General features: G+C 36.7%; 1 protein-coding gene across 1 annotated transcript; it reads left to right on the forward strand.

The window, feature by feature from the left end:
- The first annotated feature begins 3,431 nt into the window (after positions 1-3,431).
- LOC131311530 (proteasome subunit alpha type-5) lies at positions 3,432-7,771 on the forward strand. The gene is made up of 9 exons (XM_058339028.1): positions 3,432-3,571; positions 3,744-3,825; positions 3,955-4,035; positions 5,072-5,185; positions 5,264-5,365; positions 6,477-6,535; positions 6,931-7,033; positions 7,291-7,356; positions 7,450-7,771. The coding sequence occupies exons 1-9, from the start codon at positions 3,558-3,560 to the stop codon at positions 7,540-7,542; spliced, it is 714 nt and encodes a 237-aa protein (XP_058195011.1). The 5' UTR covers positions 3,432-3,557; the 3' UTR covers positions 7,543-7,771.
- The last annotated feature ends 5,377 nt before the right edge of the window (positions 7,772-13,148 follow it).

Here is a 13,148-nt window from a genome sequence, read left to right on the forward strand (position 1 = left end):
CTCATGTACATGGCTAATTCTTCTCTTAAGAGTTTCCTAAGATCAGTTTCATATCTCTAATGGCATGTTTGTAATATATTTATTCCAGTTAGTATGCTACTAACATAGTACAATACATATATCCGTCGAAAATGGAGTAATTCAATCTGTTGACGATCTGGGATTGGATAATCCTTATCCCCTTGTCCTATTACAAAACCAAATGCGACTTAAAAGATGCACGTTGCCTAAACTGCAATAAAAAGGTATTCTAACAATCAAGTAAATAAGATTGAATTACTAAACTAAACTCTCAACCAAACACAACCTTTAAAAAAACACAACCTTTGAAAAAACAAATGGACAAGAGGTGAAGGAGCCTCGAACTTCTTCTTTTTTGACGAATAATATCATCCCATTAATATCATAAAAACCAAATAAACAGTACAACTATACGAGTATAAACATGCACACAAACAACTCACACAATAGCCAGCACAAAACAACCAGACAAAACAAGGCTGAACGAAACACCCTCACAAAACTCAAAAGAAAAACACAAGCAAAGTTCCAAGAAACTCATTTCAGGCAAAGGACTGTAGCCCCAATACAGCTAAAAAAAAAAAAATTAGGAAAAAAACAACAGAATCCATAAATAAATTGGTTAAACAAATACAAGTACTCCTAAAAAAAACCAAATAAATACAAGTACAGTTCTTTAAATAGACGGGGACAAATCCCATGCCATCATCAAATCAAGGCTTCTGGCACGCCTACAAGCACCAATAATTACTATTGTGGCAAATGAAACGAGGCAAGGCTGTTGACAAGGGAACACCAGAAGGGGGTGCCATAATTCTTCTCGCACACATCGAAAGGGACGGGAGGGGCGGACAGCAGCGTGCTGCTGTTCCAATTTTGGAGCCCACCCCGGTCTCGCTCCGATGATCTGAATCGTTCACTTTGTAGAGCTCGTCGAGTAGAACAACTATTTAAAAAAATCAGCTTAATTGGATATCGTTAAATACCTGATCGGAGCCCATATAACTCTCAGTCCATGGGTTATAGTGGATTTGATCCAGTGTTTCGGATCCATTCTTTTTAAGATAAAAAGTTTCCGATCAGGCACTTAATGATATCCAATTAAGCTAATTTTTTTCAAAGTTGTTCTACTTGACGAGCTTTACAAAGTGAACAATTCCGATCATCGGAACGAGATCGGAATGGGCCCCAAAATGAGGCGCAGCAGCATTCTGCTGTTCCTAAGGGGACAGCAACCCCCCTCCCTCCCATCGAAAGAGGTCTAAGCTAGCTCTAAACGTCTTGGAGGAGAGGTTTTCTTGAACAAGGACAAACTTATCATCTTCCTTTTCCCATTCAAATCAAATTCGTAAAGGTTTTTCCACTCCAATCTTAGGATCTGCCAACACCATAACCTCAAAAACATATGAATTAGAACACCAAAACATAACCCGTATGGTTTCTGGTCCATAAAGCACATGTAACGGTACCAATGGGTATCATTCCCCCAGAACAACATTCTCTTTCAAGCCTTTCGACCAATCAATACGACTCCGGAGAGCAGCTTTTGCTAAAACTCGAACAGTTTCTTAAAAACTTGCTTTAGATATGAAACTTTAAGTATTCAGAGATAGAACTAACAAAATAAATTTTTATTATTATATATAATTCAAAAAATCATTAACAATACGATGATATTGTATAAGAAAAACCTCGAATTTGGATCTAAAATTGACATCTTAGTGTAACCCTATCCATGTGCCTCTGTTAATGGAAAACACGAAAAAGAAAGCTACTACTCAGCATCATAGGGTACCCGCATCATATTTCATATTTAATCCATTTGATTCCCAGCTATCAGTCACTTGGCATAATAAGCGAGATGGTTTATTTTTTGGTCCTTATTCAATTTTTTTTGCATTTGTTAATTTTTTGTTGATTTTTTTAGGATTATTATTTTCATGATGAGAGGAATCTAAAAAACAAAAAATTATGATCGAAATTCAATTTTTTTTGAATAAAGACGAAAAAATTGACTTATTGGCTTATTTTCATTTTTATTCAAAAAAAATTGGTTTTAATCGTAATTTTTTAATTTTTAAATTATTTTCATCATGAAGAAACAATTATCTTCAAAAAAATCGATGAAAAAATTCTACTGACCAAGAATAGCAATCAAGAAAATTCTCCCCGTGGGCAAAATGAAAAGTCATAACTAACTTGAGTATGTAGTTTTTTTTTGTTTTTTTTATTACATTCTTTTTGGTGACCTTGCGTGTGTACGATTTTTTTTTTCAATTATACGAGAGATCATTGCATCATGTATGAACAAGGCTAGCCTTATTCGTTTTGGGGCTTCGAAATTCCTGAGCAAGGTCTTCAATAAATTTTATCTATCTATTCTTCTCCACTCATTACTCTCAAAAACCTTCCTCAAAATCCAAACCGAACAGGATAGGATTGTGAACTGTGATCTTTGATTTTGAGTAGGGCTGCAAAAGAACCGAGCCACTTGCGAGCGGCTCGCAGCTCAACTCGTTAATGGCTCGTTCAAGCTCGGCTTGGAAGTTAAACGAACTAGCACGAGCCAATTTTTTCAGCTCGTTTTGTAAACGAGCCAAGCTCGAGCTAGGATAAGCTCAGCTATAGTCGGCTCGCGAACCAGGGTATATATTCTTAAGTTTAGGATTTTTATTGTTATTTCATAATTTGTTCTTTCCGTTTTCACTTTTTAGTCAACCAATGGAAGCGAGAGCACACGCACATCAGTATACCCCCACTTCATAGGACAATGAAAGATATATACTTTCACAATCAAAATATTTTTGGTTGTATTAAGCATATGCGAGGATATATATATATATATATATATATATATATATTTCGTTGGTTCGTTAAGGCTCGTGAACGAGCTCGAGCTCGAGTCAAGCCAATGCCTACTGCTTGACTCGAGCGTCGCTCGTTAAGTTTTCACTGAGCTCGAGCTCGTGTTAGTTAAAAACTTAACAAACAAACTTGAACACCATAAAGCTTGACTCGGCTCGACTCGTTTGCAGCCCTAATTTTGAGGTGATATGTCTTAGAATTGTTTAAAATGGGCCTCCATCAGCTTGGACAGGCCTAATATAGGAGTATTTGTGAAGTAAACGTGGGTCCACATTGTTGGGGTTGGGGCCTACGGGCCCCGACCAAAAAGTATTAACTTTGGACTCTCCTCTATTGTTCGACCCGAACTTCCTTCGCTGAAAAGCTCCATGAATCTCTGTACTCCCACGCAGCGTAGTTATCTTGCATAGCAAGAAGAAGGATTCCATTCACCAAAGCACATAAAAAATACAAGGACTGGACAAGCTTCTCTCTCTCTCTCTCTCTCTCTGCTAACAACAATCGGTGAGTTAAATTTACAACCCTGGCCTTTTTTCGTTTGAACATCTATATATCCTTTCGTGTACTTTTGTTAAATTCTACTCCTACTAAAAGAGATAGTGAGGAATTCATACATTTCCCTCCTTTATGTATCATGTGTTTTTGTTGGGCAGCTTTTGAGTGAATACAAGATGTTTCTCACAAGGTCAGTTCTCATTCTGACTACGAATCTAGGGTTTTTATGATTCTCTTTGAGATCGTCGATGTTTATATATATATATATATATATATATATATATATATATATATATATATATTTTATGGTATATTATGTTTATCTCCTTGCCTAAAATCATCTTTTGGGGTTCTAATTGAAGGACTGAATACGATAGAGGGGTCAATACATTCTCTCCAGAAGGTCGATTGTTTCAGGTTGAATATGCCATTGAGGCAATTAAGGTAACGTCTGCTAGCTTTGTCTATGCACAACACAACTACAAATTCTTTTTGACACTTCTAACTTTGGATATTAGATCAACTTCTCACTAAGAGGACATTGTGGTTTTTTTTTTATTGTGATTATAACAGCTGGGTTCCACTGCAATTGGGTTGAAAACCAAGGAGGGCGTTGTTCTTGCTGTTGAGAAGCGTATCACTTCACCACTCCTGGTTTGCCTGCTTTCCTTCCATCTCTTCTGTTTTCGTTTTCATTTTCATCTTCTATATTTTGATTGTGATTGTTTTATCGCGTTATGCTAGCCCACTTGCACCAAATGTTAGTTCATGTATGGAGTTGATGTTATCATCTACCTTTGATATATTAGCTTTATTTCAATTCCACCGAAGTAAGCATTGAATGTTGTTATTGTGGCCTAGTTTTTTTAATTATGAGGAAATTCTTAATCTAACCAATTCCAAGCTTTTCCATCAAAAAGATCTGGCTTTCGTACTCCGCAAACTTATTGCCTCTGTTATGCAAACTTATTCCACGTCTACGTCTTACTTATTCCTACTTTCCTCCCCCTTATAAAAAAATGAGAAATTTGTATGCTGAAATTTCAGAATGTGTTGGATAATTGTTTTTGATGATTGTTGTTACATGGAGAGGGTGGGAAATATGCAAAGATGGTGGGGACGGTAAAAAAAAAAAGACCGAAAAATTCTAGCGTTGTTTTGTTGGAAAAAGAAAAACCTGATTGGATCTTAGGAGCTTCAGCTTTGAAGGAAACAAACTTCAGGAGTTCCAATCACGTACTATAACAGGTTATTAAAAAGTTGGGACGCACACAAAATCTCATAAGCCTACGTGAGTGGGGATTTTAACTTTAGAGAGTTCAGAATAGAAACCTTGCTGTTATTTTGTACAGATTTTATCATGCAGTAAGGTACTGAGGTGACAGTTCTGTCGGTCTAGAGTCATGCACATAACATATTGACTGTTGATTAAGCGAAGGCTGTGCAGATCACTACAAAAATAGTTATTCTGAGAGAGAATTTTGAGTCTCCTGATAGAGCCTCATCAATTAGCCTATTCTATCTTGTGATATGTATGACACGACTCCATCGTGCTACTGTAATGCGCCTGTACACCCATTAGAGTTTAAATTGGGTTTCTTGGTTCTTCTTTGTCTCATAAATGCTTTTGTTTGATTGGGAGCTCTAAAGTACTGTGACTTCATAGGCTATTTTTCGTTATCAAATGCAGGAGCCCAGCAGCGTGGAGAAAATTATGGAAATTGACGATCACATTGGCTGTGCAATGAGTGGGCTGATTGCTGATGCTCGTACTCTCGTTGAACATGCTCGAGTTGAAACTCAAGTAATCATCACCATCATTGTAATTTTTCTTGTTCAGGAATTTAGCGTCGCTCAGTTAATGATAATGTTGTTTCAACAGAATCATAGATTCTCTTATGGTGAGCCCATGACTGTTGAGTCTACTACACAAGCTCTATGTGACTTGGCCTTGCGATTTGGTGAAGGGGATGAAGAATCTATGGTTAGCTGCTTATCTTTAAGATAGTAATAGTTCCTTTCCTTGTTTGTGATTTGTAGTGAAATGGCTTAATCTGCCTGGTTTTTGTTTTATGATTCTTTATACTTATATTATGGTGATTTGTATTGTATTTGATGTAACTGTTGATATATGTGGAAGCTTTTTGCACGTACAAGCCTCCTGAAGATTCAACCGGCAGTTCACTAGCTTTTCCTGTCTCTGATTTTCCTTGATTCCATTAATATTCCCAAGATACAAACTAAACCATGTTTCATTTCAATTCACTAGAATCTGTTTCGTATTTATTTGAAGAATTTGGTGTGATGCACCATTAAGAAGAAATCTGTCCATTACTTCTAAAAACACAAAATGAAAAAGCAATCTTCAAAACTTTTATGAGGAAGTTTTCTAGAGGGGGACAGGTGGTGTTCTGTATCGCATGGTATGTGTCATGCATGCATGTTACAGAGTAATGCCTTAAACTGGAGTTCTAGAGACCAGGCCTAAGGCCTTGGACTCCAAGGGCAAGGATGGGTTTGTGACGTTGAGGCAATAGGATGTGACCAATTCAGTAAATTTCTGAAGGTTCAATGAAGGTGAGGTTGGTCTGATGCCTGCTGGTTTGTCTTGGCTCTGGGGGTATGGATCTGGGGCTGATGATGAGGTATTCTGTTGTTTGGCTTGGATTCTCATTCTACTACATTTGATGAAGAAAGTTTGGCTTGGTTAGGGATATATTGCTATCATATCTGGAAGGCCTTAGTGTTTGGGACTTAATTTGGTCTCACCTACCCTTGGGTAGCTTGGAAGATTGATGGAACTCCATCTACTGGTATATGTGAAGATAAGGAGTATGCATTTATTTTCTTCAAAAATAAAAATAATAAATTTTGAGGGGAAGGAGTATGCATTTCATTCAGTGGATCTTCTGCTAAACTGAAAAATAGAATTGCAAGTGTCTTCTGTTAGGATTTTCAGACTTTTGCTGTCCAGTCTGTTGTTTGACATTCTTTTGTTTAATTGTAGTGTTAAATCGGGTGTTAAATTGTAATTTGTTATGTCATTGTTCTTTCTACAGGTTGATATCTTTTATATGTTTTCATTTTTTTCGCAGTCTCGACCATTTGGAGTATCTCTTCTCATTGCTGGCCATGATGAGAATGGACCTAGCCTGTAAGTGCTAATTGTTTCGGGTATCTGATGTCTAAAGCATTTTTCCTGAAACAATATTGACACTTCACTTTCAGCACCTCACAGCCTCACCCTCGCACTTTATGGAAGCTTTGGTCTTCATATATAAGCTTTTTTACTCAGTAACATATGTATAATGGTATCAAAACACAATATGTGATGGTACTTGATTTGTATATCACCCTAGCAATCTCCTCAAGTCAAGCTCTTGATAGCTTGGTTTCTCTGGCAGCCTAACCTAGAACACCTACATGCTGAAATCGTTGTTGCTTATGCAGATTCTTGTTAGAGCACTAGAACAGTCAAAATTAAAATTCTCTACATTTGCCCGAGTCTTCAATCCATTTCATAATTTCTTATTATTCTTTTTCCCACAGATACTACACAGATCCATCTGGCACTTTCTGGCAGTGCAATGCGAAAGCTATTGGTTCAGGTTCTGAAGGTGCTGACAGCTCTTTGCAGGAACAATATAACAAGGTATATTATAAGCCTGTCATTCTGTTGGAAAACTTCCAATGATTTTGGTTACTTGAGTTCTTATGGTTTATTTTCAACCTGAGATTAGTGAATTACTGCTATCACTTATCAATAAAAGAGAACGAATGCATTGTTGCAGTCGTGCTGTCTGGCTCAGATGGCAAATATTAAATCGGTTGTTCATTTTGTCTCAACTCTCGACATGTATGATTTTGCTAATAGGTCATTGTGAATTCAATGTGGTTATTTATTTCCAGGACATAACTCTTAAAGAAGCCGAAACAATAGCTCTTTCCATCTTGAAGCAAGTTATGGAAGAAAAGGTATGCTACACTGCATTGCTCTGGTTTATCATGCTGTAATTTAGTTTGGTTATGCACTCTTATGATGCATTTTCCTTGAATGTATGATCTCAGGTGACACCCAATAATGTTGACATTGCGAAGGTTGCTCCAACTTACCATTTATATACTCCTTCGGAGGTAGAGGCTGTAATAAGTCGCCTATGAGAAGAAAATCCTTCACTATCCCATTTGTTGGCGGGGGTTTAATTACAGTTATGCTTGCGTACGATTTAAATTGCTTTGTTGGGAGCTTGTTATTTGCTTCTTGTATTGGATTTTAACTAGGCAATCATTTTTGTTCCGTTACTTAACCATGTACTTGGATGTAATAACTTCTTTCAAGATCTCTGAGTTTGGTGGCTTCTATTATGGGGAAAGCACAAAAACAGGCAAATGCTGTTTCTGTAGGTAGTGGATAAAGAATTGAAACCAAATTGCACGGCATGTGAGTTAATGACCCAATTGACAGACTAGTTTGAATTGATGGGAAGCATCTTTTCCCAAAGTGTGGAAAAATGGATCCCTTGCATTACGGGTTAGCATATGGATTAAGTCAGAAAAAAACAAATGTTTTCGTGTTTCAGAATTCAGATTTCGTTTCTTATACTGGTGGTGGCTCTGATTTGGTTTCAGAATTCAGATTTGGTTTCTTATATTCTGAATTTGAACACAAGTTTGGTTTTGAAAACATGACCCTGTCAGAACTAGATCAAGCATGGTGTTGCTTGCAACGATAGTTCACCATTTTAGGGTTGGAAATTTTGGATGCGACCAATTAACCTGACTCGGACCCAACATGTCTGGGTCAACTATTTTTTGATTCGACCTAACAACACAAAAATTAAAGAGGAATGCTAAGTGCAAAGAAAATGGGCAAAGAAAAGACGTACATGAACGGTTCAGATTCACTGTGCAGTGAATCTGAGCCGTTCATGTACATTTTAAGGGTCTTTCTTTGCCCATTTTCTTTGTCCCTAGCACAGTCCAAAATTAAATGGGATGAATACAGGTTGGACTCTCGTAATTCAAAGACACGAATAGTCATTTGATTTTTTGTTGTGACCCATTTTAGCTGAATTGATACTATAATCGATTTTGAGACTTTCGTGTAGTTGTAACTCAAGGTATTTTTTAATTTTATAATTTGGTTATTGTTGGTTAGTTTATTTTGTTGATTGTGTAATTTATGTGATCGTAACAGCATCGAAAATGTACTCATTTTGTTATTGGCTTAAACGGTTGTACAAGTGTAACATATTTTATATGTATAATTTTGCTGATACTTTTTTTTAAGAAGAATAAGTTAAAATGAATACAATTGATTCTAAGTAGGTATAATATAAGTAGGTCGGGTTAGCGTTAAGATGCATTACACGTTGAAGTGAATATGCGTTTTGGCACGAATTCGAAATGACACAACTTGAATATGGTACAACATGAAACAATGCCTAGCCCTTACCATCACAAAACCAGGCCATCGTGTACCAAAAAATTGCTCCACTTTCAACCGGGCGAAGCAATCAACATCTCAAAATAGAATAAGAATGGCGGATCTTAGGGCATGATTATTCAGTTGAGAATGTATGAAGACACAACCATAAATGTATAAGCAGAGGTGAAAACCGATATACCATTATGTTCCCAAAGAAGAGAAGGAATGGCAGGGGCGAAGCGATTTGATAGAAATCAGGGTTAAGTGATCACTCTCAGATAAAAAAAGTTATTAGAATGGGCAAATTTTTTACACATTTAGCCTCACATATTTGAAAATTTGGCTCAAAGAAAAACAAACTAGATACGTGTACGTATTATTTGATCTCATTGACCACACATCTTTGCTCCGCCCCTAAGAACAGCATAAAGAATAATGGCTTACAAAGAAAATTTCAGAACAAAAGTTAAAAGAAAGATATTACTATGTATTAAGTGTATTTCTCCCCATTTTAAAGCTCTCAATTAGCTAACTTGTTTGGCTGAAAGTTGCAAGGCTTAAACAAAGAACATCTGGTAGTTCTTATTAAAACTTTCCTAATTTGTCATCTCCTTGTATAACGTACTACTCTACTAATGCGTAATGGTACTTGATTGAGCTGGAAAGTGAAAAACTGCATGTTGCCAACAAAGGAGCTAGGGAAAGAAAAAAAAAAACTCTGTATTGTACAGTACATCTGAAGACTACCCCAAAATTGTAGATGCATGCATGACATTCTAACTAGTAGCACTAACAAATGGAGAAAAAAGAAATTAATATTGTAGCAATTCCCTAACAACAGAAGGGATCGCTCTTCTCTGTTTACTACTACAGTACTTGCTCCGGCCGTGTCTCGAATTGTTTGGGAGTCAGGATTTACTTAATTCTGAGTCGGGTTTGCTTTACTCGGGGGTATTTCCCTAGCACTCGCCTTCATGTAGGTGGCCGATTGATTTCCCTGTAGCTGCACATCCAGAGCTTGCGTAGAAGTCGATGATGACGATGACGACGAATCTTGTTTTGTAGTAAGTAGGACCCGTGACGCTTGGGCTCCACTTCTCGGCCATGAATGCAGAATCAACAGAATTGTAAGGACAAAAGCAGCTAGTGATCTAGAGTAGGAGGACTTCATGATTTTGTTTTGTTGAGCTTCTTCTCTTAATTAACTACGTACTGTTTGAAGAAGAAGAAGATGATGATGATGGGTCTTGTTCGAATATATAGCTGATCTTGTGATGTGATTTAATGTGGAGGCCGGTTCTAAGTTGTAGTAGTATTAGTAGTAGTGTTGATATGATATATAGTTATAGCTAGAATCTAATTTTTTTGTAATTCTAAAAGATAGAGATGAAGAAAAAGGATCCGATGCAATCATGCAAGTGGGATCGATCATGTGGCCGGTTTGGGGGTTTGACTGTTCTTTGGGCTGTGACTCAGCTAGAATAATAAAAGATTAGTTGTCATGTATAGTTTTCAGAGCGGGATCATGTGATCATGGGGGCACGTGATTAAGTAAATATCTTAATCCTTTTGGCCGGGGAGGTGAACTTTAAGTAGTACTATATAGTAGTTATTAGTGGGGAGGGAGGGAGGGTGGGAGTACTATTATTCTCCTGTACGTGGTAGCTAGCTAGCTAGCTAGCCTCAGTAGTACTCAGACCATACTGCATGCAATACTCCACTAGTGTTCAGTTATATATAGTATATAAACAAAACTTAATAAAGTTTGGTTCAAACTTTCATAGGATAGGACTAACGATCTAGTCTAGAATATACTATATAATCATACTACAGTTACTACTATCTCAGCACAAAAAGGCGACACATTGCCGAATTCTTCACCAATTAATAACTTAGATCTTGACGATCGAGTTGTCACTTAAAAAGTTTTATTAGATCTGTGAAAATATTAAGGGTGGATGGATAAGTTGTTGCAACTTTCAACAAAGCAAAAAGGTGATTGAAACCCAGCAGTGGTAGGGTGATACTTTTTGACCCAACAAGAAACAGATACGGAGTATATATAGTACAGTAGTAAACAACTTTGTAGTTTTGAAATTGTCAAGGGGAATGCCAGCATAAACCATGGGTTGGCCGGGGTCATCGGGAAGGACATTTCATCGGGATGGACATTTTAACCACTTCACTCGGCATGTATATATATATGATACTCCTATTATTATAGTCTAAATTATAATAATATGTAGTTCGCACAGCTTTTTCAAAAACCTGTTGTGCTAAAGGTTTTGGCTTCACACTGTTGTTGAGTTTTCCTTTCTTAAACCCATGTACGGGAATCACGACTGACTGTCCGAACGCCACCCAAATTGTGCTCACCGTTTGAGCGTTCGGAAGGAAGAGGCATCCAGATAGGAGTCACATCCGGGCACGCGGTGTGGACACGAACTTACGTGTTTTAAGTCAGTTTGACTTGATTTTTTTATTTTTTCCTACATAAGCGGGTATTGACGGGTTCTACATCCAAACTTAAGTGTTTTATGTCCATAATCATGAACATTGTGACTCATCAATTATGTGACAAATAATATATACAATGTGCATCTACTTTTGTAATCAATTATTCGTGTCGTGTTGTGCTCATGCTCGTGCTTGTATTGTGTCGTGTCGTGCTCGTACCTCAAAACAATGGCTCATCCTAGCCCACCATAGGAATCGTGCCATGCCGCTCTTAAAAGTGTCGTGCTTATGCCTATGCCGGCTCCAGGACGGATCTAAGTTGGAGCACGTGTCCCCACTCGAAATACAAATAAATTTTAAATATTTTTGTATAAATTAGCATAATTATGAAAGTGTGCTAATATATAAGGGGCCAGTTCCGCTCACAAAATATTTGACACAACACTAATTGGAGCCCCACGCAAATAATCGAAGCCGTTTAATTTGTTTAAAACATGTTTTTAAGGGGTCTTGTAAAAAATCAACTCATTCGGATATCAGTAAGGGTTTGATCAAACTCATTCAATTTTATGTTATCAAATTTGACAGGAACCAATTGAATGAACCAATTAAGTACTTACCAATATCCGAATGAGTTGATTTTTTACGAGAACCCTTAAAATACGTTTTAAACAAATTGAGCCTTAAAATACGTTTTAAACAAATTGAACGGCTCCGATCATTTTCGTGGGACTCCAAAATGGATTCCACAAAAAACTTGTGTCAAATGTTTTGTGAGCGGAACCGGCCCCAATATATAAACATACATACTTGCATATATCTCGAAAATACACATATAGAGTTAGTTTTATACCTGAATATCATCATATGGTATACGAGCTGTTTGTCTATTTAGAGCCACTCTTTCATGATTCTGTTTAAGGCTCTGTTTGGAACTTACAGAAAATGAGAGAAGGAAAGGAAAATAAGAATTTTTCCCTCTTGGTTGTTTGATTCTTAATTTGGGGAGAGAAGGAAAAATTATAAAGGAATTCTAAAAGGAAAATTTTATAAAGAGAGAAAATAGGAAGAAAGTGATAGAGAAAAATCTGTGGAGCAATTCTCTTTTTTCCTCAACTAGTATCCATTTTCCTTTTTGGAACCAAACAAGGGAAATTTTTTTTCTCCCTTATTTTCTCTTATTTTCTTTTCAAGAATTAAACAAAGGAAAGAAGCCCACTTTCTTTATAGTTTCTCTTTTACTTATTTTCTCTCATTTTTCCTTTCCTTTCACAAGTTCTAAACAAAGCCTAAATTTAACTCTGGAGAAATATTTTAAAATAAAATCATTAACAAAACTAGTTCGATTATTCTAAAATTTGTCGATATTCATTTAAAACATACTTCAAAAATTTTGTCTGAGATTTTGTGCTCATTTTTACCTAATTTAATTTAAAGTACGTGTTATAAACTTTTGTAAGTAATAGTGTATGCCTTAATTTTATATGGTATTACTGTGGTTGACTAAAATAAATAAATTTTTGTCATTATGATTAACAAGTGCCTCACTAACATGGAGGGAGGGGGGCTGCTGCACCCCATTTTGGGGCCATCCCGGTCTCGCTCCGATGATCTGAATTGTTCACTTTGTAGAGCTCGTCAAGTAGAACAACTATGCAAAAAATCAGCTTAATTGGATATCATTAAATACCTGATCGGAACCTTTTTATCTTAAAAAGAATGGATCCGAAACACTGGATCAAATCCATTGTAACCCATGGACTGAGAGTTATATGGGCTCCGATCAGGTACTTAATGATATCCAATTAAGCTGATTTTTTGCATAGTTGTTCTACTCGACGAGCTCTACAAAGTGAACGATTCAGATCATCGAAGCGAGATC

Source organism: Rhododendron vialii, chromosome 12a, assembly GCF_030253575.1.
Source record: "Rhododendron vialii isolate Sample 1 chromosome 12a, ASM3025357v1".
NCBI lineage: Eukaryota > Viridiplantae > Streptophyta > Magnoliopsida > Ericales > Ericaceae > Rhododendron > Rhododendron vialii.